The following is a 27,163-nucleotide window of genomic DNA, read 5'->3' as shown; positions in this document are numbered from 1 at the left end:
TTGCATGGTTTTAATATATTCTCAATTTTCCAGGAATGCAACTATGTACATAAATCAAAGGAAGACCCTACTTTTTTTTGTTCAGAACTTCACAGTTTCAGAAAACCAAGCCACTGATGGCAAGCCTTGCAGCGACATCTGAGTCCCCCGCCCTGCAGCGTGCCTGTGTCAGTGAGCGAGCAGCTGCCGCGTTCGCGGTTGGTCTACATAGAGGCGAAAAGCATCTGTCGCTTTCAGCATCCTGCTGAGCAGAGCCGCGCACACATGTTACACATGAAATGCATATTTATCAGAAATGTCTTTCATCTCATTTCTTTTTCATTACAGTTGGGCGCTACGTTGCTTTTTGAAATTATGGTTGGAGGTGAGTCACGTTACCTCGGAATTTGATTTCAGGCCAGTGCAGGGGGTGAGGGTCCAACAGGATGGGGGGCCATGGCCCGAGATGGTGAATCAAGCCTGTAAAGGGTTTCCTGGGAGTGGGGGTTTGTTTGGTGGATGTGTAGGTGGTGGCACATTACTCACGCTTGAATAATGTAAACTGGAAAGGGTGCAATTTAAATATTAATAAAACCCAGTGTTATGTTCAATGTTATCATGCATATGCCATCTATTCTATAACAGTAACAGCTAGGAAACCCTGAAAGGATTTTTTTCGGTGCCCTAAGAATACTTGGTGCTCTGCATCTTCACCCTTCCCTCCCAACCCCTGGTAACTACTGACCTTTTTGTTGTCTCCATAGCTTTGTCTTTTCCAGAGTCAAACAGAATTTAGCCTTTTCAGATTCTTTTACTCAGCAGCATGCATTCAAGTTCCCCCCTGTCTTTCATGGCCTAATAGCTCACCTCTTTTTAGTGCCAAAGAATATTCCATTATCTGGATGGACTGCAGTTTGTGTATCCATCACCCACGGCGGGTTTTGGCAATTAGGAATAAAGCTGCTAGAAACACCTAGGCTACAAGCGCCCGTGTGCTGGGCACTAGACTAAGCAGTTAGTGTGAACAGTAGCATTTCCTCACAGCAACCCCAGGACACGGGAGCCAACCTCCTTATTTCAAAAGAGAGGAACGTGAGGCTCAGAGGGGTTGAGTAACTATCACAAGGCCGCACAGCTAAGAGAAGCAGACAGTATGAAAACCCTGATGTAAGCTTAGACACCCTGAATCACGGCGTGCCACAGGCCCCTGCCAGAGTCGTCTGCTCGAACGCTTGGAAACCAGGGCACTGAGGTCGGTGCCCTGTAGAAGAACGCCCCTCTCCTCTCCTCCTACCAAGTTGAGCACCACTATCTCATCACACCTCCCCCCTGCTCTGACTCTGCCTTGGTGCCATCAGGACCGACTTTTAAGCACCAAATATGAAATGATGAAACTCATCTGCAATCAGATGTGCCAACCGAGTTTTTTTTCTGTGTGGGACCTGCCGTGGCATGTTATATTCTATTTTATATTTTTAAAAAAATTATGGGCAAAATCTATGAAACTGATTTGGCAATTTTTAATGACTCATAACCCCTAGTTTGAAAATACTGGCTAAGGTATTCTAGGGGGAGAAAAACAAGGCTTTTCTAATCAACTGAAATCAGAAAAGTTTGAAGTCTAAATCATATTCCATATTCTGCAAAACACCTTTTTACAACAACTGCAGATCTTTTCCTGTAATCACCACACTCAATAGAAATCAAGAACAAGTCACAAGTGCTCTAGGGGACAAGGAATCCACATGTTGCTGAACAGCGAGCCGCAGTGTTTTCTGGAACTCTACCTGTCTGCACCTATGGAGTGCCAAGGCAGTGCTTGAGTAAGCAGCTGAACCCCTCTCTTGGGATCAGCCAGCTTTTCTTGTATGGCCCTTCCCTTTTATTGTTCTCTGCTCACCAGCACCCTTTACTCCCCCACTTTTTAATTGTCACTAGGCTGGTGGAACTTGTTTTGTGCAAATTGTTAGCCCCGAATCCTCCCACAAATCAGTAAAGGCTCAAGAAAGTACGTGGGCAAAGAAGGATCCAAAACCTTTTTTGAAGAGTGATGGGTAGATCTGGGCTTCAGCAGCCGAAGGGCTGTATGTAGCTACCTGGTCCACAGCGGTCACACTGGCCAAAGCTCATCATACAACAAATGATCACCATCATCTACTGGACTGGCTCCCTGCCTGGGACAGCTTAGCAGCCGCCATTACAGAGCCCATATTACTACTTAGAGAATTTCAGATAACTTTCTTTCTAAAATTAGCAAAGATATCTAGTATTCAACTGAATTTTTCCCAGAAGTGACCTGGGTCTTCTGGAATATATTATTAACAATATTATTCATTCCACAATTGGAAGTGGAGGAAAATAATTTTTGCAAAATCTCTTGAGTCCCCTGTCCCCCAACTGCCAGCAACTCCCCTTGATTAGAAAAAATGATGGTAAAAATAAAAGAGAGAAGTTACTTGTGTACTAACAAGGAGAGGTCTTGTTATTAGTCTTAACAGGCTCCGGAGCCCCCATATCACTGCGGGGAGTGTCGTCGTCGGGGCACTCCCTGTGCGGAGAAGACATTGCTCTGAGGGTGGGGTTGATGGAAGTCACAGCAGCCAGAGAGCATCCCCAACGCCGAGAGAAGTAACACACCCTAAAACTGGGACAAAGTAACCTCCCACAGATCAAACCCACTTTGAGGCCCACACCCCCTCTGAAGGGCAAGTCCTAGGGGCAGGGGCTCAGAGCTGGGCTGAATCATGTCCAAAGACTCTTTTATGCAAGCACTGGGGCATCGCTAATGCAAAAGGATGCACGCCCAATGTTCCCTGCGTGTCCTTTTCTTTTGGAGGGCTCGTGATAAAACGCTTGACCCTGTCCTGGTACGTGCTCATTTGCTTTGGCTGGTGTCCAATCTCTCAGACACAAAATATCAGGACCACGACCACAGCCCTGGCTCCCTCCAGTCCTGAGTAGGAGTCAAAGCAGCATCTCAAGTCTTGTGAGACCTGTGGATTCTGGCCCAAGTTGCCTAAAACATGCCCTAAGACTGGCTTATTGGTGGTTCCCAATCTTTGCGACTGGTCTGCGTACACAGAATGCATTCTCTTGAATTTCAGAGCCAGGCTCAAAAGTAGCTTTTTAAACCGTTCCAATTCACCAGTGCGAAAACAGGATATGTTCTATTTTCCACTGATGGTTTTTTTTTTCATTGTACTTGTTGCTATCAATGTCTCTACAATATGTTCCTTAAGAAATGATCTCATTTTGCTAAGGCTTCAGGGCTTTTGAAATGATCTTCTAAGAGAAAAAGAAAGTTTTAGGGCCAGCTGGATTCTGGAGGACGTCTAGTCAGATATGCTCATTTTCCAGATGACATTAAAGCTGCAGGACTGGATGCCACCCAGCTGAGTGACACAGCTCAGTGGCAGCAGAGCTCAGAGCTTGATAAAAATGCGTGGATTTCTTTCATATTCTCTATATTACCTAAAAATAGATTTACAATGCACCAGACTCTGGTAATCACCACACTGTGACAGATGTAGAAAATTATTGGACTTCATAAATGTAATTTGCTTCAGGGATTTAAACCATTAAAGTCAGCGTATTCTCTAAATTGCCACATTTTGTGACCTTTAGAAACAGCTTTAGATGCCACAGCCTGAAAGTTCCACAACTCTAAGATACGAAAATCATTTTGAAAAAAATCACTAGGACTTAGTTAATAACCATAGCAAGGCAGAGGATTAAGTATACAGCCCAGAAAAATGTGTTAAAATCGAAATGTTAAAGTTTGTTTCAAATGTTGGCACCCAACAAAGAGCTCATATGCACCATTAAGAAGGAAAAAAAAATCTAACATGACAGAAAAGCAGGCATTTCCCAGATGGGGCTACACTATTGACTGATAAGTACACAAAATGCTCCATCTTAGTAACCAGGAAAAGGCAAATTAAAGTGATGTAAAATCTCATGTTCACCAAACGTAAATATTGAAAAGTCTGATAAGAACCCAAAGCTGGTGAGGATGTGGGGAGAGGAGCTCTAGGACACTTGATCCGAGATGATGGAGCGGCCGCATCTTGGCTCAGCGATTGTGCTTACGGAGAAACTGTCCCCTCTGGCCCCCAGGAGGACTACGTAAGGACGCCGCTGGCAGCCATGCCTGTACACAGGAGGACCGACAGACAGAGGAATATTCATTTGATGGATAACTATCAGAGAATGGGTTTCGCAGTCCTGGTCAGAAGGCCAAAGTCCCTTCCAAGTCCAGCTGGAAGCCCCTGTGTAGCACTGTCCAAGGTGCTGGGGCCACATCAGTAACCAAACAGACAAGGTGCCTGTCCTCAGAGAGCCTCTGCTCTAACAGTGTATAAGCAAAAGTGTTCCCTGCTGCGTGCAGAAAAGGCTGGAGGGTGCCCAGGTGGGTCGCAGGCGGAGCACTCAGGGACAGAAGTGCCAGTGGCTTGACTGGAGTGAGGCATTCGAGGTCTAGGGGATATCGCACGGAAAAGGGCAGAGCCCAGAGGTATGGAAGGGATGTTGAAGCTCATCTACTCTCACTTCCGTTTGGTGCTGATATGCCCTTTTTAATAACCTGAGCAAAAGGTGTACATACTCCTCCCTGTACATCTCTAAGAATTACAGCAAAATTGTCCCAAAGAAATCTTTGTACCATATTTTCAGACTATAAGATGCACCCCCCCAATTTGGGAGGAAAATGGGGGTGCGTCTTATAGTCCGAATGTAGCTTACCTGGCTTGCTGGGGGTGGGGGTGGGGGGATGGCAGTGGAGCAGTTTTTTCTTCTATTTTCCTCCTCTAAAACCTAGGCGCGTCTTATGGTCCGGTGTGTCTTATAATGCAAAAAATACGGTACTTGCTGCAAACATCGGTCAATTTTCCAAACACGTAAAGATAGTTCACTCCTCTTCAGGCAAAACGTCACCCCTTTCCTCTGGTTTCCCCTCACATGTACAGCATCAACCCCCATCTGCATATCTCACGCATTCCCATCCACAGCCGTCACCCCGCACTGCACCGCGTGTCCAACACAACCAGATCGCTCAATTCACACATGGCTTACCTCTTTCATCCCCGCCGCCTCCCACAAAAAAAAGTGAGTACAATAAATTTAAAGTCAACCCTGCTGTCTACATTCGGCTTTATTTTTCACGTGATCTTATACTTTAAGATTTCAGAATATATATCTCTTTATCAATTAATCATGATTTATCTACTAGTGAAGGTAACTATCTGGTCCTAGTCTGTATTGCTCAAAAATTATTGCAAGGATGCTAATGCGGACTCCCTGCCCAGCACTTCCATACACCTCTGGGAATAACATCTGCAACTACGGTTTCAATAAATCGTAGAGTTTGGTTTTTTAAATGCCTTAATGAAACTCTGTGCTTGGGAATCTGGGGTCTACAGTCATGTCAAAGCCCAGGAGGTCATGAATGACTCATAATGTCCCACTGCTTCTTGAGTGGCTTTGCGTTTAAATCCATAGTTGGCAACGCAACAAAGAATGATATAATAAGCATTTTATGCTGCTCTGAAAGCAAACTTTTTGCTTTAACTGTATGAAAAAGTACATTCAGTCAAAGAATTCAATTTTCTGAACTACTATCAAAACACATTCTTTTTTTGTTCTATTAGTTCTTATTATCCAAGTTGACAGGGTCACAGGAAAAAAACAATTGAGTTTTTCATTTTTGCTCCTCAAAGAAGTTGCATTAAATTTAAATTGGATTCTCTGAAACCTGGCTAAAATACGTGGAAATTTCCTGTTACTTATCTAGAATATGAATTTTCTAGACCATGCTTCTCAAACTTTCATGTGCTTATGAAGCACCAAGAGTTCTTGGTAAGACACAGGCTTTCCTTCAGAAGGTCTGTGTTGGGGCCCAAGATGCTGCATTTCCGAGCAGCTCCAGGGGCTGTCGTGGCTGCCCCAGGGCTCTTGGTCGAGGCTGAGTGTCAGGCCCCACCCTGCGGTCAGCAGGCTGTTCACTGGACCACAGGCCGTCTGCAGATCGCTGCTCTTTGGAAAATGAAGTTGTTGAAGTAATTTGTTGACTAGCGGTCTTTCACATTTTAAAATTCCATGATTTCAAATACTTTTGATTTCCTTAGCCTCTGTATATCAGGAGTCGTTTTAGTCCCAAAAGACAATAGGAAATGCCAGCATGCCTCACTGTCTGTAACAGACAGTTGTTTAAAAATAATTAGTAAATCGTCTTGTAAAATGAGTCATGTATTCAGTTTTCCGGAGAAATGTACTATTTATGTAAAGAACTCTGTTTTTCTACAAAGGAAAGAATCTCCAAGGGCTTGTTTCAGCAGTCTGAATTTTCATTTAGAAGGACTGCTTAGCACGGAACATCTGTGTAACACAAATATCTACAGCTCTTGTCAACATCAGCAGAACGGGAGCATCTGCTCAAGTAACGTCCGCCAGCCCCGCAGATGCGGGGAGGAGCGCGGCGATCTCTGCTTGGTTGCAGGCAGGCCCAGGGGCGCATCATGGATGGGTGTCCCATGGTAGAGCGCACACACAGCTAGTGCCGCAGCTCTCAGTCCAGTGGTTCGCAGCCCGAGGAGGCAGACGAGGATCACTTGAGTTGGAGGAAGACGAGGACCATCCAAAGGTCCAATGTACATGGCCAGTATGTAACAAGTTGATCCGAAATGAAGAGGGGGCATCCTGGGAGATCTTCTGGCTGTGAGCACTAACTCTTATTCCATATTAGCCTGAAATATGATTTCAGTCTTCCCCTGGTTAAACTATACATCAGGCAAAATAATAATGATTTTTTTTTCATGAGCTGGCTTGTACAGAGTACTCCTGAATCCCTTTAACAGGCCTTTTAGACAAAAGGTCCTCAGAAACGTTTAAGCATCTGTCACCAAATATCATGCTTACCCATTCTTAAACAAAGGGCTCCAATAATGAGCCAATCAAGCAAAATGAAGTTTAACAAGAAGGAATGTAACTTACAACGAAAATCACCACCATCACCAGACAACCCCCAAACAGAGGAAGTGTGGCTCTTTGCTCACATGAAAAACACTTACAGGTTTTAATCCATTTCAGGCTCAACATGAATTAATGGCAACTCAGTACAAACCTCTGCTATGGATGGAAGCATTTTTCACCTGCCTAGTTTTGCATTAGTCAGCTCTTATCTAGAAATTGATGCTCACTGACAGGTGAATCTGGATAAAGTGACACAAGAGAGTGGTCAGGCAGGTGAAGAGACTCACGAGCATACCGTCGGGGTACGGCCAAAAGAACTGGAAGAGTCTGGTTGGCAGAAGCGGAGCAAGGGGGTGGAGGGAGGGCACACCAGGCGGCATCTGAGGGCCGTGTGTGGCTCTGGGCTGCTCTGGCTGTTCTCTGTGACTGAGGCATCGTCAAGACTGCATGGGAGGTGTGTACTGAAATGTCTGTTACGGTTAACCCTTCAAGACTCCTGTCTGTCTCCCTGCAGAAGCTAAGTGCAGTCCTCTTCCTGGGGACTGGCATTAGGTTTGGGTGGGGCCGGCAGAGACCGGAGGCCACGTGGACCACTGTTATACAGCCCAGAGGCCCCTCCAGGACCCCAGGTTTAGTCCCCAGTTGTGGGAGATGCCGAGCGAGGGGTCCTCTCTGGTTCTGTCTTTGGCTGAAGGGAGCTGCCCTGCCCAGAGTTAGGCCTCCTCTGTAGAGCGCAGTCTGTGTCGGTGACAGGATAATGTTGGGGGACAGAGGCCCAGCCCCTTTGCCTCTTCTGGGACATCTCTGAAGGGTGTCATCACCCAGCAGCTCTAGAGCTCTCTGCAGGGCTGGCGGAGGCCTTTGTTACAACTGTATCAGTGCCACTTCTCCCTCTGCCCAGTCCAGCTCCCTGCACTCTCTCACACACACACACACACACGTGCACACACACGTGTGCACACACACTCACAGTTGACATGGGGAACAATGGCTGCAGAAAGTAGGCCAACTTTGCTTCCAAGCTCCTCCACACCTTGATGAGTTTTCCCTTCCCCCATTAGTCTCTTCTTGGACAGCCAAGACCCCGGGCTCCTCCCAGCATCTGACTTTCTTCATATTCTTCATACTGTCTTGCATCCAGATAAGCAGGTAAAGGAGATATTAGGGTTGCCAGTAGATTTAGAGGCTTCTACCAAATCGTGATATAAGTAGCCACACATTGTGGCTACTACACAGGACCAGCTCTGACCTCACCCCACAGCTCTGCTGTGTCCTGGCCTCCATGATTGGGTGCTCTAGAGGCTGGGTCAGTGGTCCCAACCCAGCCAAGTGAGTGCGAATGGCCAATCCCATTCTCTTGGAAGGCATGACCAGGGCCCCAGGGTCACACTGAAAAGATTATGGAGGCAGCTACCCAGGCCGAGTTGCTAGGAGCACATTGGGGCCGAGGCCTGACGGCAATGACAGGACATGGGCAGGCATGCAGAGCGGGCTGCGGGGCCACACAAAGAGTGCCTGCGCCCAGGGCTTCCCTCTCCGGATGTCCTGAGTCTGCTGCTCATGCCAGGGAGGCACCATTTGCAGAGAACAGCCCCACCGAGAGTGCCAGAGTGCCCCAGAGGGCATCCCTGCCATTCCTAGAACAGAGCACGGGTAGCAGAGGGCATCCCTACCATCTGCTCGTAAATCACTCAGGCACCAGAGCCCATGTGATGTCAAAATGAAAATGTTTTAAAAACAGTTTATCTTACCCATACCCATAAACTAAATAAAGCCTGCAGAAATAAAGTTTCTCTTGTGTCTTACACACATAAGATCACTCTTCCGACTCTTACATAGTGGGTGGGGCTAGGAAGACAGCTGCAGAGATGAACAAGGACGATGCTGAGCAGGGCACTTTCTCCCCCACAGCTACTCTTATCATGAGCCCATTCATAAGACTTTCACACCCTGGAGTGAGCGTGTGGGTCTATGAACACGCCATGAATTGTGCGTTTCCCCTGGTCTAGGCTGACAGAGAGACTCAGGTGTGCACCTGTGTTTGTGTGCGTGAGAGTGTGTGTCTGTTTCTCTACGGGTAAAATGGAAGATAAAAAGGAAGATATATATATATTTCAGGAATATATAAAAATCCATTCCTTTTTAGTGAAACCATGCCAGAGCTTCTCTTCTCTGTTTTGTACTTGCCTCTTCCTCCCTCCTGCACCCTCCTTCCCAACTTCAGCAAGACACGATCCATGGCTCAGGGCCACATGAGGGTCAGCATTTGGGACAGAGAAAGAAAGGTGGGATTCGAGTACCCACTGGTAGGCTCAGAAATGTGGTCACTGGGCGGCTCTCATTTGGACAAGTCCCTTCCCCTCACAACGTTGTCACTGACTTCCTGCCCCCCAAATGACCAGAGTAGCCCAGTACCTCCAATGAACTAGTGTCTTCAAACCACTGCCAGAAGACACGCGAGGCAAGGCATTTAGGAGTATGCACAAAGGGAGCCAGCATGTGATAAAGCATGGAAAATCATTCGCATAATTAAATAATCCATGGGCAATAGCAAGGAACTGAGATGTGCCCTTTTAAAAGAGTCATGCCCAGCAGCTGAAGCCTGCTAGCGGTCCCTGTTGGCACTCAGCGGCTGGCACCCAGCTGCTTCCTGTGCCTGGTTCCAGAGGAACAGAGGGCAGACTGAAGATAACTTAAACAAAGGCTTGTTCTACTTATTGAAAAATCCTAATGTAATCTCTCTCCATCAGGCGTCAGTTTGCCTGGAATTGAGAGCTGGAGAAACGTGCAGTTGCCTCAGCCGCATTTGGGTGTGCACAGTCACGACTGCCCTAACAGAGAGAAGGGACACTTTGGAGAAAGAAAAAAAAAGGGAAGAATTTCCAAACAACCTGAAAAAAGATGTGGAACATCCCAGTTATAAGAAAATGCCTGGGTAATGTTATGCTGGTGTAGAAAAAAGACATTTACTGCAAAGTTCCAGTTCTCTCCCCGAGCTTCATCATGCCTGGGGGTTGATCGTGGAGGCCTCCCAGTCCACGGCATAGCAACAGGAACCCTGGGGGGTACAGGGGGCTGGAAGAGGCCAGTGCACTCATGGGCCCTGAGTCCCACTCATGATTCATTTTCTTTCTGTTATTGTCTTAGAGCCCTGCGGAGGGCTGTCTATCCTACTTTGACTTAACAACTTCACACTTGCAGGTTTCTGAAAACCCAGGTTTATGATTGCTTTAAGCCAGAAAAGTCCCCTAGTGGGGTTACCCTTAGTGAGATTCTCTTCGGAGAGCCCATGTAAGAAGAGCTGGTGCTCATTCATTGATCATTGGTACAGTAATGACAAAAAGAACTGAGCAGAGTCCACAGTAAGATGATGGAGTATGTGAGGACTGAAGGGAAGCCACACTACACACACACACACACACACTCAGAAACACACAAGTCAGAAACACGAATCACTCCTGTTTGGAGGACACATGTTCACTACACAGAACTACTGAGGGACGGAGGTCACAGCATTAGCCACGTGGGCTCTCAAGGCTCAGGCTTCATGGATGTGACTTCCCACTCCTGCGTGACCTTGGGCCAAGTCACATAATGCTACTCACCTTCACTCTCTTCCTCACTAAAAGAGGCCACACTCTGATGTGGGACTGGGTGGCAAATACAATACAATCGTTAATAAGGCCTTGAGGAAAGAAGAAGTCATGATAGACATTTAGTGGCCTCTGCCAGTTCTAAAATTCTTTAGGATTCTTATTTTGTGACAGATCTGAATGTGTAGTGGGGAAGAATATTCAGATTTGAAATTTTTTAAGTCAAGCAATTTTGCACAGGGTTTTTTCTTTTTATCATTACAAGTTTACAAATTCCACGGTTGTTTTTTGAATAGATTGCTAACCCAGTCAATCTATATTCAGATTTCTGGGACTATACGGTGGTGAGCATCTCTATAATACTCTATTGCAATCATCAGTCTTTGTGGTATTTTTGTGATGTTTTTCTTCTTCCGTAAAGGGCAGGTTTTACATCCACAATCACCTATTAACAAAAGAGACCTGGGGGATTCTTGGATGTTACAAATTTGGTATTTCTTCCCTAACACACTGGCATCTGAGAGAAAGTGTCATCCAGAGTGTGAGTCATGAAAGTCAGCTGGCAGAAGACAGCTTAGCAAACTGTCACTGGAGCGCTTGGCTGCAAGTCAAGAGCTCTGACACCTGACATCAGCTGCAGCGTTATCTGAGAGAAAGTCAGAGAGAGCTTGACTGGGAGCCAACTGCCAAGCTCCTTGGAATGCACAGGCTCTCTGGGGCTTGGCACGAAGAACCTGAGTAAATAGTGATGATGATAATGATAGTGGAGGCTAACACTTGTCACATTCTCAGTGCGTGCCAGACACTGTCACCAGGGCTTTATCCGACAAGACAGGTACTGTAACCACCAGCCCCATTTTACAGGTGAGGAAACTGAGGCAGTGAATAGATCACGCAGCCAGTAAATGGGAGAGCTGAGATTTGAATGCACGTAGAATCTGTACTCTTAGCTATTACCCTCATTACTTACTAGGAAATTACTTGGGAATTAAAGAAATAATTATAAAACATCTCCTTATGCTTTTAAAAAAGTCCAAAAATAAGTTAAAGGACTTGCTGCTGCATTTACGATCTTGATTATTCGATTTGTTTATGTACTCGCTGATTTTTACTCCATATAAATATTTTAAATTAATTTTCTGGTCATTTCAAATAAAGAATAATTGTTTGAATAAAGAATAATTAGACAAGGAGAAGTATTATAAGTCAAGAGACTCAGGTGCTAGTCCTGGCTTTGCCGTGAAGTTACCATGTGAATTTGCTAGAGGCCTCAGTTTCCTCGTGTTTATTAGAGGGTTCCTTTCTTTAACTACAGCAGTTCAGCGTGTGTAAAGTGTCATTCTGTGAACTTAAGAGGCACTTCCTGTTGAGAGCAGATGTCTAGGGCAGATTGCCAAGGGGCTAGTTTCTCCATCCTGGCTCTGTGGCTCCTCTCTCCGTGCCTTGGCTATGCACCAGTCTACAATGTCACAGAGATATGCTTGACTTGGCCAGCACCCAGCATGATATTTACAGAGAAGAAAAGAAAAGCTTAAGGATGGTCAAGTTCTCTTAGGCAATACTAACGAGAGCATGCTCTGCCCCTTCTCATTTCCTCTGAAAGCACTTCTCGTGTTTGCAGGGAAAACGGCAAGATGAACACACCAGCGTGTCATGCTTCCCGCTGTGATGTGTGGGCTGGTAGCTCACCGCAAAATCAGCATTTTAGAGGACCCAGTTAGATTCCAGTGCCCAGTCTTATTCTCAAGCAGCAAGATGCCTGCTGACCATGGTCTGTATATTTTAGTGTCCCGAAGGTGTAGTGATACTGTTATTTTAACACATTCGGCAACAGAAGCAAATGGCAGGCCCTCATTCATCCTGTGTGTGCAACGACCCCACTGTTCAGGAAAAAGATGTGACTATTTCAGAAGTCACGTAGTAGTGTCAATACTGATAATAAAAAAAGAAGTGTAATCACTTTTGTCTTTTTCATTCTACCATGCAAACTCATGGAAACTATAAAAAGAATAATAAATTATTTTGTAACACTCCACCCCAAAAATGTGTGGTTTGCTGTGCCAAATTATCTATTCGTTTGCATATTCAAAATTACTTACTAAGAGCCCAGCAGGCAAAGGAAACTTAAAGGGACAAATTCTCAACCTCTGTTATAAGATTTAAAATAAATATGGGGGGGCCCTACAAACTTCTACAATTCCATTTGTTAAATATCCAAGAATTAGTCACCTTAGTAACAATCGAGGTGTGTGTTAAATGTTAAACATGGATTCAACCGCGTTGAAATCTTACTTGTTAGTCGTTCCTCTAAGAATTTCAGCTCCCGCCTCTATCCCCCTCCGCCCCTTTGCAATGCAGCCATGCCTTGAAATAGCATTCTGTAAGAGGCGGCTTTATGGCTCTGGAGGCACGGGCGGATTTCACAGCCAGCTTTGCCACTGCTGTGGAAAACAGAGTGCACATGCAAGCCAGCTGAAGTCATAGGAACTGCCACGATTTGGGCTGAGGGGGCCTCCACTGCGGCTGTCAGCTTGCAATTGGAAACAGCTTTTCCAAAGTACAGCAGGAGAAAGCAGGACTTCCTGTCCACAGCCCCCCGGCCCACTGGGTTTTTAATTAGGCCTAGTACCACCCATTAGAGATCAGACCTATGAAAATCACAAGGAAACCAAACAAGAGCATCTTCTGGTTTCCAAGTTCTGTTCAGCCTGCCTCCCTCCCAGGCCTGTGATTCCTGTCACTGACCAGTTAAGAAGGAAACAGTTCCTGCATGGGGACAGTTGCTCTAGGAAGGCTGGACCCCAGTTAAGGCAGGTTGAGTCCAGTGTCCTTCCTTTCCTCCAACCCCTGATGTGCAATTGCCTAACTGCTGAAATTCTTACACATATCTCAGTTACTTCAACTCTATCAGTCACTCAGAGATACAGTAACATTGGCAGAGATCATAGGAAAGCTATTTAGAATATTAATAAACTAGAATCAGTCAATGAAAATTTTTCTTGGCACTCCACCCCTAATGGAGAGTCTACTCTCAGGAGAACAGGCTCTGGACAGTAATTTAGTTTTAAAAAAAACACCCAGCTTTCAGGTTTTGGTTTGAAATGTAGCCCAATTTCCTGTACCTCTGTCTAGATTTAGAAGCTAAGACATGGTAGAAGATCAATTACCAATTCATTGTCAACTCCTCGATGATCATTGACACACACTTACTACATACAGTAGGAAAAGGAATCAATCCATGAGTTGGTTGAAAATGAACTCATCAGACAAATTACCAGCATATCCATTACCCACAAGGCACTCATTCTGATGGTAATTCAATGCTGTGTTACACATAGATAGTAACCCCTGAAAATGGGCCAGCTGTAGCTTTCACCTTTGAAAGATCCTTCAGATCTTTAGATGTATGATTTCTACACAAAGAGGAGCTGTGATCTGATATTTTTTTACTTGCCTTAATGGCTCAGGTCAAGTTCCATCTACTCATTGAAACTTTCCCTAGTCCCTTGAGTTGATTTCTCTTTTGTTTTCCACAGCAGGTCTCTGGGACCTCTCTTTAGTACAGGGTATTCTGAACAAGGTAGGGAGTTGTTAGTAGGCATTTCCCCACTAGATGCTGGGCTATTTCCTCAATGGCAGTGATTGCGTCTTACTCATTTCTGAAGCCCCCCTTCCCTGTTCTGAAACTAAAATCCAGAGCTGAATTCAAAACAAAACAAATAAACAAGAAACCCATCTATGGCCTAAAGTGTATTATCAATTTGTTATTTAGGAAAAAAGACATTTTCAGAAAACGTATAGCCAAACGATATCCAATATTTCAGAGAGTAGGGGAAAACCCACAGGGAGAACATTATGTGCAAATTAGATGCTCAGCAAAGGTAAACATAAGGCTCTGCAATATTGCTCAACTGTCACCATAAAGCTTGTCCCAAACTAGAGCAAAAGGACACTCGGTAGGATATTTTTTTAAAGCAGCCATCAATATGTAGATAAAAACCTTTTAAAAATAACTTGCCCTCTAATAAAAGCAATTTCTTAAAAGCACCTTAGAGATCTACTTAATGAAAAATCTAGCTAAATTTTTAAAAAGTTATTAATAATTATCAAATCAATGAAAAAGAATCCTGCTTAACTGTACGTTAACTAGACTGTTGCACAGTCGGGGCCTCGCCTTCCGTCCGGCACTGGAGGCGACTTGGTCAGAGCGGAGAGACTCGCACAGCCCTTACCTTCATGAATATACATCTTTTTAGCATCTTCAGGATGAAGTAACCCCAGTACAGGTGAAGGACTTGCAAGACCATGAGCTGCAGGTTGAGGAAGACGTAGGAAAAGAAAGGATCGAGGTAGTGCAGAGGCATAATCAGCGTGCAATATAAAATCCTGAAAAACCAAACAGATGAGAGCATTTCATTGTAGTCCAAGTACTTGTGAATTTTCAGCGAGAAAGCAGATACTTTTCCTCCCAAGGCATGCAACATTTATTTTATTTCTCATGATGTCCAGGAAATTCTCAATAGAAAACAATATGATAATATTAACTTTAATATCATTATTGGCAAGCCACAAAAAAAACTACAGTCTGCCTCCTGGGAGAAAAGTTAAAGCAAATGGAATTTTTATAGCCACACAGCCTGCACTCCAAGAATCCTGTACCTCGGCTTCCTCTTTGCAAACAGAAGAGCATCCTCCTCACCTCCCCAGATGTGCAGAACAAATAGGATAATGCATGCTTACATGGGGTGATCATTGCCTTATCTCATTTATTTGGCATCAAAGGTGAAGAGGGAATTCCACAAAAGTAAGTTTTCCAGATAAAAGAGGCTTTTAAAGAAGCAAAATTTCTACTACCACTCCACTTCCTAAAGTGAACTGCATACTTCATTAACTTCATAAACCGACTCCTGGACCCGGTGTGAATTGGCCTTGATGACCCCGGACACACTCACCTTCAGGTGCTACTGCAGCATGGAAGGCTACCTGTTTCCTCCCTAGACTTAAAGCCCCACTACGGTGTTACAGTTCTGGGATACGTTTGTTTGTAAGTATTTTATTCTAATTCTAAAAATAATGTTTTCATATAAAATTGGGCAAATAAAAAAGGAAGTTGCCTATAATACTATCATTTTAAACAAACAGCATTGTAACTTTTGTGTATGATCTTTCCGTTTTGTCCTATATATATTTATTTTAATTTCCTTTTTACAATAACATATAGTAAAATTGGCTATTTTTTGGTGTGCAGTTCTATGATCTATAACACATGCATACATCTGTTCAATTAGGACACAGAACAGGTCCATAACCCCCCCGAGCCCCGTGCTATCCTTGTGCAGTCACGCCCCCCACGCCTGACAATTGGCAAGCACTTATTTGCCCTCCATCCCTTTAATTTTATCTTTGCAAGAAGCCCATGTAAATGGAACATACAGCGTGTCAGCTTTGAGCTGGCCTTCTTTCCCTCAGCACAGAGCCTTTGAGATTCGTGCAGGGTATTAGTAGCATGCTCCTTTTTGAAACTCAGTGGTTTTCCATCTTTTTGGACATACCACAGTTTGCCTATCTATTCACCCACTGAAGAGCATTTGCGTTGATTTTCTGGTTTTTGCGATTATGAACAGAACTGCCATAAATATTCACGTCCTAGATTTGTGCGAATGTAGGTTTTCATTTCTCGAAGGTAAATACACAGGGTGGAAGTGCTGGGTGTTACATTTAACTTCACGGGAAACTGACACCTGTTTTCCAGGGTGGCAGGGTGGCACTGCACCAGCAATGCACGAGAATGCAGCCCTTCCTCACCCTCATCAGCACGGGGATGGTCCTCTGGAGACTCTTGCCACTGTAGTAAAAGTCACACGTGTGGGATTTTATGTTCAATTCCATTTAGCTTTAAATCGAAAACATTTCACACTGTTTGAACATACTTGTGTATATAAGTCTTTCCCAAAGTGAAAGTCGTTTCTTTAGAAGTGTATATGCCTAAATGTGAGATTACTGTTTCAAGGTGTGTATTAAAAGCTGTTAAGGCTTTGCCATAAAGATTTTCAAAACTGTAACAATTTATAAGGCCACCAGCAATTCATGAAAGAAAAGTTTCAATGAACACCCCCAACCAGGATCAAATGGGTTTAAAATTCAACTTAAAAAACAAAACAATTTCAACTTTCATTATTTGCAAGGCTGACAGCTCGCTGTGTCTGCCCAGTAGCTCCATTTCCTCTTCAAGTTATCAGTTCTTTATCTGTTCAAAAGGCAAGTACATGAACTCTAAACTCTGCATAACGAAGATAATATGGCCACTTATCCATTTTACTTTGCAAGTATTTTTTTTAAAAACTTAGGAATTACAGAAAAATATAAAGATGTTAAGTAAAAATCACCTAAAGTTCACAAGTCACAGGTAACCAACCTACTATATTTTGGTGAATGTAATTTAAGTCATCTTTCCTAAAAATAATCTTTAAGGTGCTTTTTCCCCCTTGCCCATTACCATGTGATTTTCTATAACAGGCATCATACTATTCATGCGATTTTTTGTACCCTGCTTTTATCACTCAATTGTATGTTATAGACAGCTTTCCACGTCTACCTATCGGGTCAGAGGACACTTTATAAAGGAACAGAGGAACACACAGTAAGTATTTCAGCCCTCTGGGCTTTTTGGTCTTTGTTGCAGCTACTCGGCTCTGGCTCTGCTCTTGTAGTGGGAAAGCGGCCATAGACAATCAATGCCTCGATCAATGGCCGTGGCCATGTGCCAGCAAAAGTCTATTAACGAAAACAGCTAATGGCCTGGATTGGGCCTGTCAGCCAGTTTGCTGACCACTACTACATACCATCCGATGGCACAGCTGCACAGAAATCCATTTATACGTATCATAATTTATTAACTTGTATAATCCCTTATTGATAGCACTTATGTTGTTTCCAAGTTTTCGTGACAGTACAAAGACTGCTGTGTAGAAGAGAGTCTGCTGCCTCAGGTTTAGACCCGCACTGTGTTTTGCCATTCCCTGTCTGAAACGGCATAGTCTATATTTACATTTGTATGTCTTGTGTGTGGGTATATGGGTGTGTGTGTATTTGTTAATGTGGTTCTTTTGATTTAAACTTTTGTGGACTGCCTTTTCATGGTCTCGACCTATTTTTCTATTAAGATGTTTACTACTTCCATTGATTCATAATCGCTGTTTCCGTATTAAGGGAAATCACATTACTTTAAAACCATGTTAGATATCATTACACAGCCAGATTCTTTTAACCTTGTTTATGTTTTTTGGCAAATGCATTTTGAGAGGTTTAGTAACCAAATGTGCCCACTGCTCTCCTTGTAGCGGGCCCCACGGCACGCTTCCAGAGGCCATTCCCACCCCCATCACTAACACACTGGGCCCTTGAACAACACGGGGGGTGGGGGAGCCTACTGCCCTCCACACAACTGAAAGTTTGCATATAACTTTTACCCTTTTTGCGCATTACATGTTCTATATACCGCATTCGTACAATAAAGTACGCTAGAGAAAATATTAAGAAAATCATAAAGAAGACAAAACACATTTAAAGTATGTATTGAAAAAATCTGTGTGTAAGTGGACCTGTGTGATTCACACTCATGTTCTCCAAAGGTCAAAAGGAAATAACATTCGTAAAGCTCATTTGCCATTCTGATTTGCTGGGTCGTTAGGCAGTTGTGTGTTTTATTCTGTACTCAGCCTGGAATGCCATTCTCCCTTTTAACTGTGCCTAACTTACAATTAAACTTTACAACAAGTGTATGTGTATAGGAGAAAAACAGGAGTATCCGGGGTTCAGTACTACCCATGGTTTCAGGGCATCCACTGGGAGCTGGAAGTTACTCCCGTGGGTGGGGGAGGATTGTAGTATTACGATCACCACCACCGTGGCAACAACTACTTTTCCACCCCACCCCCTCCCCTATGGCAGAGTGCTGCACGAATGATGCCTCAGGGCAACGGCCAGGAGAGTGCTGCAGAACTGGCTGGGCTTTCGGCTTCGAAGCAGAGGAAGCTGCTGCAGGGGAAGAGCAGACTCAGAAGGAATGGGAAACCGGTACTACCTGAACGTTTTCTGTAGGAGGACAGAAAGGGAGGAGCCTCCACAAACGGACAGGAGCTCAGAAGGGAACAGCCCCTGCGATCCTGGGGACAGCAGGTTACGGGGCTGCAGTGACGTTTTCAGGACCTCTGTCTATGGGTTTCAGTGTCCTCACGAAGGGATGGTCTAGTCTCTCAATCCCGAGTTCTTCTCTTTTGCTAAAAGAAAAATGGGGAAAAGAAGGAAGCACGTCTGCCCTTGTAACTTGGTCCCTAACCGACGTGCACCGTGTGCACAGGCATACGTGTGAACACAACAACGCCTGTACACTCATTTACCTTCCAGGCTGCATGGAATTTCCCCTTTTACAGAGAATGCCACCAGGCTGCTGTATGCAATTCCGGGAGCCGTTCCGCTCTGTCCACTGGCCTTTAATCTGTCCAGATGGGTACACTATGGCTGTGGCAGTGGATTGCAAAGCTCAGTTGGCCTTTTCCGTGTTTTTGGTTTTGTTTCCCATCTTCACTCTTTCGGTCACGGGAGTTCAGATGGTTTTTTAAAAACTCACATTGTTGGTATATATGGTAGTCGGTTTTGCTGAGCTAGAAAAGGCAGCCACCAAAAAGTTGTATTTTTCTAATGAAAACAAAGTTAAAGGTCATTTTTCCTTGCTAACTGTTGGCGTGTGCACCAAGCCTTTCCAGTAAAGCAAATACTGGTTATACAGGTGAGTAATTACCTAGCTTAAATTACAGAGGCGTCTTTCATTTCAAAGTGACCATGCAGTGAAGAAAACTTAATAAATACTTAGGAAATGCAAATGCCGCCTGCTCTTAATCATCCAAATTAGTAGTTTAATTTGAAATATATCTGTTCTGTCTTCCCAATGTCCTATGTCTAGTCTTGGTTCTTTTATAACTAGCCATGTGGCCCTCAGGGTATGTTAATTCTTCACCTAACAACAAATAGGGGGACTAAATGCCTCAGCAGTGTGGAGGACATGAAAGGGAAAGAAGGAGCAAGCAAGCACGGCCCCAGGTGAGTGACAACTGATTGCACTCTGTGGTCTGAACCACATCTGCTGGTGAGGGAACAGAGTAGTAGAAGACACCCTTGGATCAGACTGGAACACAGACGGCGGCAGACTGCCACGTTTTCCGAAACTGAGAGCTAGACTGCAGCTCCATAAAAGAAAGGCCTTGTTCTGAGAAATAACACAGAAGTATTTAGGACTAAAAGGACATGATACTTGCAACTTTCAAATGGTTCAGAAAAAATGTGTGTGTGTGTGTGTGTGTGTTAAGAGAGACAGAGAGGGCAGGAATGAGAAAGCAAATGGGACAAAATGCTGATTGGTAAACCTGGGTAAGGGGCATGTGTAAGCATTCTCTATGATACACTTGAAATTATCCTGCAAGCTTGAAATTATTCCCAAATACCTAAATGAGTAAAGGAACTGGACGACCTTGTGAATAAAGTCCCCTACCCTACAATGCTATGATTCGAGGAAGAGCGACTGCCGCAGCTGTCCTTTATGAACAGAAGGAGGGCCAAGCACAGGGGTGTGCGGGGAGGAGCTCTGCGGAGGGTGCAGTGTGGAACGAGACACTGAGCAAACACGCGCGGTGAACTCACTGTCTCCTTCACAAGGCGTGCCACTGGAAAGTCTGGTTCCAAGATACGCATCTGCAGCGGTGGCTCCAGGGAGCCGCCCAGCTTCCACAGAGCCATTCTCACGGTGCACAAGCCCCTCCTTCCCTCGGGTGCTTGTCTGTGCCCCCCTAGGAGGCAACTGTGGCACCATGAGACCACGCTCTGCCCCTGACTTGTCATCAGCACCAAGGCCCAGGCTTTACGAGGCTAGAAAAGGTCCGTGGTGTCCTCACTCTAGTCTCCTGATGAACGTCAGCTAAGCTTTCAACTTGGTCTTGTCTTTTCTCTCCTTAAAACTGTAGTCTCCCTGACAGCCAGTCCAAATATTTATATGTTCTCATCACCCACACAATCCCCTTTCACACGAAACTTCCCATGGTAAGAGCTGAAGCCTGAAGTCCAGTGAACCAGTGGTGGGGAAAATAAAGTTCCCACAAGCGTATTTACCATCAGAGCTAGGGACTTGAGTATTATTCACAGCTCGAGAAGACTTTGTTTCTTTTTGGAAAATAAATTTTTTAAAAAACAGGTCAGTATTATTAACAGTCTTCCAACATACAGATAAAGTGGCAGACACAAAGGTCCCTACTGCCACCGTTATGAACTCCTGCCAGGTAAGAAGCAAGCTGGGATGAGTTTGAGAGAGGAAGCGATGAGCCCACATTGCCGCCTGCCTGCTTCAGCTGAAGGACAGTGGTCCTTCCCTGCAATGGGCCAGCCTGGACGGGCCTCTACCCGTTCTTGTGATTTATGGCAGAAAACCGTCAGGAGTCATTCCCAACCGTACAAAGGTCTTTCTAGACCAATGATTTTCAGACAGCGTTTGTATGAGTAGATAAATACGTCTAGTAATTTAAAAATATAGGAGTCACTATTTCAAAATAATAATTGGGAATATAGTGTGAAAAACATAAGCCTAACATTTAAATACTTTTGAATAAAAATGCAAACAAATGGGGTAACCAGGCATTACGAACCAAGCAATTCGGACAAGGCCAACTGGAATCTGTGCCTAATGTTAAGAGTGACAATGTTCAGAAAATCAGTGTCATCAACTCCTACAGACCCTGACTGAGAACGGGCTAAATAAAATCCTATAAAGAGCAGGAGAGGAGAGGCTGGGACACAGTTGTACCAACACAAAAGGAAATTGCCACAGGAAAGCAAATGTACTTGAGGCTGGGGGAAATGAAGGGAGAGCTGAAGGAAGGAAAAGGAAAGTATAATGTACAAGCTCCAGTTCTTTCCTCACAGCTTCCAGAAAAGTTTCAGATGGGTCGGCTTTCTCCCCACTCAACCCTTTATCTCCCCCCAAATGTGCAACAAAGGCATTTTGCCTTTGCAACTAGATTGCAAACTGTCCCCCACCGTACCTCTAAAATGCCCGCACCCCGAAAGAGGCCTATCATCTGCACATTGTTTGCTGCATAGTAAATTCCAACAAATCCGGACCAATAAAAGACCCTTAAAAAATGAGTGTGCAAAGTTACAAGATCGAGACAGATTGTTGGAACAGGCTAACAACAAGGAACCGACTTTTCCTCTTTGGCATCACAAGATGATTATGTAACATGTTCAAGCTTATGGAAAGATATTTAAGCTAGAGCAATACATTACAACTGATTCTTTAAAAAAAAAATTGAAAACATCTCTCCAACTTCTAATAGCTTGGTGAGGTTTTCTTCAACCTTCCAAATAATGCAGATCAGTCAACGTCAGTACAGAAAAATTTTTACCGGCAAAAAATTTTTACAGTCAAGTCTTTTAATCCTGGTTCACTTGCAATCCAACTCACTCCCCGAAGACAGCAACCAGTGGTACCGGCTGCTCTCTGAATTCAGCGAAGTATCAAGATCAAGAAAATGCCAAGTGCGTGTGACTAATTTTCCTTGAAATCCAGAAATGCTGGCAGGAGAGTGAGTTCTTCAGTGTAGGATTTTTAAAGTAAAGGATATGTGGGAAAGTAACATGCACCTCCACGGTCACTCAACCCCAACATGAAGTTCAGGTGTTTACTGGGCAAGAGTAAGCTTGCTTGTGGGTTTTGAGACATCATGGGAAAGTCTGCCGGTGAGTGTCCCTCATTGCTAAATCAAGTCAACCACAACAGCAATACTTACGGGCCGCCCAAAGAGCTCCCTGGACTGACAGCTTCCGTGGTGTGTGCTTTTAAAATATGTTCACAGATTCTCAGAAACTACTCTCATCAAGAAATGGAGTCTAATTCCCCTTCCCTTACACATGAGCTGGCCTAACTGACCTGGATTCAATGAAGAAAACCAGGTTGCAAGTGACTGGCTGTGACCTAGGCTATAAAAAGAGAGACAGCGTCTGCCTAGCTGTGTCTTGAGCTGATCGCCCTGGAGTTCCAGCTGCCACACTATAAGGAGGGCAGGCCAATGGCGGGGCCGTGTGTAGGTGTTCCAGCTGACAGCCCCACCGAGGCCCGAACCAACCATCAGTGTCAAACAGAGGATTTTATGTGTTACCTCAACCATGTGAGGGAGGAAGCCTTCACGAAAACTTGAGCTGACTTCCCAGCCACCATCTGACTGTAACCACATGAATGAAAAGCATCTAGTTAAGGCCAGTCAATTCCCAGAACCATAAGGGATAATATAATCAATAAACGTTGTAGTTTTAAGAGAGAGGTCTGCAAACTGTGAACTCTGGGCAAAATTGGGCCTGCAACCCATTTTTCTATAGCCTATGAGCTAAGCTGGGTTTGGCACACTTTAAAAGAAACAAAACAAAACAAAGCAAAATATGCAACAGGGTCCATATGTGGCCCGCGGAGCCTTAAAATCGTTATTCTATGGCCCTTTACAGAAAGTTTGCTCACCAGCATCTTAAGCCACTATGTTTTCAGATGGTTGGTTATGCAGCTACAGTTACGCAGCTGGAACATGTGGAACATAAAAGGAGCCGTCGGTGGGCAAATCCAGGATACAGAGCCCATGAAAGACACACTGAAAAGTCACAACTCAACTGTTATCTGCACGTCAATGCTAATCCCACCATTAATTACTATACAGTTTTCTAAGTTCATAAACATTTTGCTCAGTCAAAGCAAAAGTGATGGTAATGTGATTCATCGACCAAGGAGAGTATAATACACATGGATCTCAGAAATCTGATTCCAGGTGAAACTCCAAAGTCTAAAAGCCTCATTAATAACTTTAGTAATCACAGCTGATTTACTGAGTCCTTACTATGTTACAAACACTGTTCTAAGCTATTTTATATGTATTTCTTCAGCTAAGACTCATGACAACCCTGATTTCTACTCCACAGGTGAGGAAATGGAGGCGCGGAGAAGGGATCTAATCTACCCAAGATCACATGGGTGGTAAGTATAGAGCCAGGGTTTGAATCCAGGACTGGCTTGCAACCATGAACCTGACCACAGAGCTCTGCTTCTCCAGAAGATGTCTAATCAAGACCCCCAGTCCTCATTTAAAGAACACAGCTGGCCTCCATAGGAAGGGCAGCATGCTTTGACCTCTCAGACCAGACTTCCCCGGGGACTGGCCCAGGGTGCTGTGCATCCACCAGGAATCTGGCCTGGAATCGGGGTCTCCATCGCTTTCCCCTGGAACCTAGGATCTTCAGTAGCACCACTTTTTCTGTAGAGTTGATATGAAACTCCTAGACAGCCCCAAACCATAGCTGGTTATACACTGTCCCTTCCAAACTCTCAAAGGCGTCCTCATATCCCCCCTGCCCCTGGTTTCCGTCAGTCAACACATGGAAAATTATGTTTGCCGAAGGAATGATCGTCAGGGAAGACACAGTATAGATTCTTCATTGCCAGCCCTTGGATCAAGAAAATCAACAGACTGAACAAGAACCAATCAGTATGAAAGAGATATGCGGACCATCACTAGGACCGGTAATCATGGAGAATAAAATGAGTATCAGTTTTCCTCATCCACGAACCGTGAGTGATAATACCTGCCTTTGATTCGTTGTGTAGACCAGTGCCAGACATATAAAGGGCCTAACCCAGTGGCTGGCATCCAATTACTGGTGGTTTTTAATACTGTAATGAGAACATAGAACATGCCTCTCTTTCACAGAGCTGATAACTGGCCAATGACCTTTCGCTGGCATAACTAGAAAAGCTGTTAATCACAAGGAAGGCCTGTATTTATGAAACAAGATGGACAGTAAGAGTTCTGGCTTACCCACTGGGTTGGTTACACAGTTTCTATCTTTTGTCAAAGCCTTTCCCACGGTGGAAGGTTTTGTTTTAATTATATATAAAAACGGCCCCTTCACATTCTTTTCTCCAACTGAACTTGGTACAAATAGCCAGAGATCAACGAAAGAGAGGGCAACGCTCCTGCTTTAACAGCTGCCCACTGTGGCCTCAGCACAGGGGCCAAAGGCAGGGCACGGCCTCTTGTCTACTCACCAAAAGGGAAACACGATGAGGCGGCTGATGAGAAATATTGCAGAAAAGATGAAAAACAGGATGTTGCAGGTCTGCTTCCACCCGGCATAAGAAAACATCTTAGCAGACTGAAAACAGAGAAAGAAATTGTATTCAGATAAAGTGATATTAGTACAAATGCCTTAAATTGAATACTTATAAATGGTATACTATCTGGGATTTGCTTCAGAACAATTGGGCATGTGTGAATGGGGAAAGAGACGCCGCAAGATTTGTGACATTGCTGACTTTCATAGTTGGATGATGGATCCACTGGGTCGCTTTTCTCTGTATCTGGTCATAGCACAACATTAAACAAAGATAGGTGAAAATATTACTCCTGTCTTCCAGCAGCACTACAAGTCAGCATGATTGGTCTTAGCATGCCTTGTACTGGGGCACCTATTTGATTTCTCCATTGAACTGGGAGGGGGTGGGGCTGAAGAAAGGCTGGGGCACGAGTGAAGTCCTGGCTGGGCTGGGCATGCTGCCAATGAGGCAGCTGCTTTCAGGCAGATGGGAGGCAGCTCCTGGGCCTTGTCTTGGTTGACATCCAGTTTCAAGCGCTTGATTTTCTCTCCTTACTTTATGCTAGTCTATACTGCTCCTATTATCTGTGTTGAATAAAGAGAATTGCAGAAAGGGTTATTTAATGTGGCCTTAGAAGGTTAATTGATGAGGATTGTACACTTTAAAAAGGATTTACATTGCACTGCAATTTCCATACTTGTCTATACTTAACCATGGGGAAAGGATGTGATTGGACCGTGGGGTTGGCACACAGCCCAAAAGGGAGTGTAGTCGCAGTTCCTGAGATAGAAGGCTAACATGCCAGGTGGGTGGAAGCTGGGTATGAGAGAAAGTCCAGAAGTTTAGAGCGAGTGCCTGGGTTGGAGTGGGGAGCTGTTTGAAGGGCCAGAGGCTGGCCAGGGTGTGTAGGTAGAGATGTGTAGCTAGAGACAGCACTCCTGTGGGCAAATACTCACACAGTCTATTCTGACTGTGCAGAGATGGGTCCCTGACAGTGACCCATTTCCTTTGCTGTGTGTCAGTTAAAGTGCTGGGTTCCTGGATCTAAACTTGAACATGTGGACAATTAGAGGGGAGCAAGAAGATGCATAAGAAGGAAAAAGGCCACTTATGAGTAAAAAAATGGCAGATGTTGAGGCTGTTTTTCCTTGCAAAGAACAAGCTAAGAAAGGGCCCACCAACTGTCCAGAGGGATATGAAAGATTAATAGTCTGCATCCCTAGGAAGGTCTACACAGGGGCGAACGCTGTACCACGTCTGGGTTCAATTAGAACTTGAATGAGAGGACAAACATTAAAAAAAAGAACTATTCGAGGAAGCTGTGGAATAGGCACCCCTGGAGAATATGAAAAAACAGGCCCCATGCCACTACTTCATGTTGTCTCTACCACCAGCGGACGGAAGGTGCTGGCCTTGCTCACTGAACCTCAAGTTTAGATCCTGACTTGTGAATCAGGGATGACTCATGATCATTAACAACACAAAACTGCTGTCATAGTTTATCCACGAAGGGACCTCTGAACTTGACATCTCATTTTTCTTCGTTTTTCACCTCAGGTCCTAAGAGCATTTTCTAACGGAAACGAGCTAACCTTGAGCACACACCCTCAGGGTCAGAGTGGCTTCTCCTGTTACAGCTGAGGACAGGACACAAAGCATCCTGTGCCTTGCCCAGTCACCTAAGGGGTTACGTGGTGTCAGAGACGGGGGTCGGGGAGCACTGGCAGGGACAGCCCTGCGCTCATTCCCACTTCCCGTGTCTAACTCCCTTTGAATAACACAGGGGAGCTGTTTTCACAGTGGACACACACCAAAGACAATTGAACTGGAGGGTTTAGAAGCAGCAGAGTAGCAAAAAAATCTTAAGTCATGGCCAATGTGGTCTTAATTTTCAGGCAGGGTTCCTGAGATATGATCAGAGAAGGGGGTAATTAAAACAGAGGTGGCCACATTCAGAGGGAAACACATGGAAAAACTGGCACGATCCTTCTCTGCTAAGCCATTTGCTGCCTGAAGCAAATGTAATCGTGTTGACCTTCAGAATAGGATTTACATGCCTAATTACAATTACAGACAAGAAACAAAATGCTCTACACAGCTAGTATTTTAGTAGTAGCCAGTTACTTTGAAATGGCTGCAAATAACTTCTCGTTATGTCTAGAACAGGGTTTGGCAAATCACAGTCCAGTCTATGAAAAAGAGTATGGGACAAGAGATTCTATGTGGTATACACAGCTAGATTTACTCTCTGGCCCTCTTCCAAACAGTTTGCTGAACCCAGATCTAGGAGAAGAAGATCCTACTACGTTTACTTTAATTTCTTCCACATCAACCGATATTCAGTTACTCGCTCTTTCAGAGGCAATTCGGAATGCGGAATGGGTTTGCATCATTTTCCCTGGCTTCCTTGTAAATGGAGATATTGAAACGATGAACCGAGGGGCTC

General features: G+C 44.6%; 1 protein-coding gene across 1 annotated transcript in view; it reads right to left on the bottom strand.

Moving 5' to 3' along the window:
• CERS3 (ceramide synthase 3) overlaps positions 1-27,163 on the bottom strand; it is an 80,716-nt gene that overhangs the window by 5,667 nt on the left and 47,886 nt on the right. The window contains exons 10-11 of the mRNA XM_024561915.4: positions 24,670-24,776; positions 14,771-14,924 (exon numbers count right to left, since the gene is read on the bottom strand). Of these exons, the coding sequence (XP_024417683.1) occupies positions 14,771-14,924; positions 24,670-24,776 (261 nt within the window). The remainder of the gene's footprint in view (positions 1-14,770; positions 14,925-24,669; positions 24,777-27,163) is intronic.

This window comes from Desmodus rotundus, chromosome 10 (assembly GCF_022682495.2).
Source record: "Desmodus rotundus isolate HL8 chromosome 10, HLdesRot8A.1, whole genome shotgun sequence".
In the NCBI taxonomy this organism is placed as follows: domain Eukaryota; kingdom Metazoa; phylum Chordata; class Mammalia; order Chiroptera; family Phyllostomidae; genus Desmodus; species Desmodus rotundus.
The sequence above is the reverse complement of the archived record's forward strand: the minus strand, read 5'-3'. Positions and strand labels throughout refer to the sequence as shown.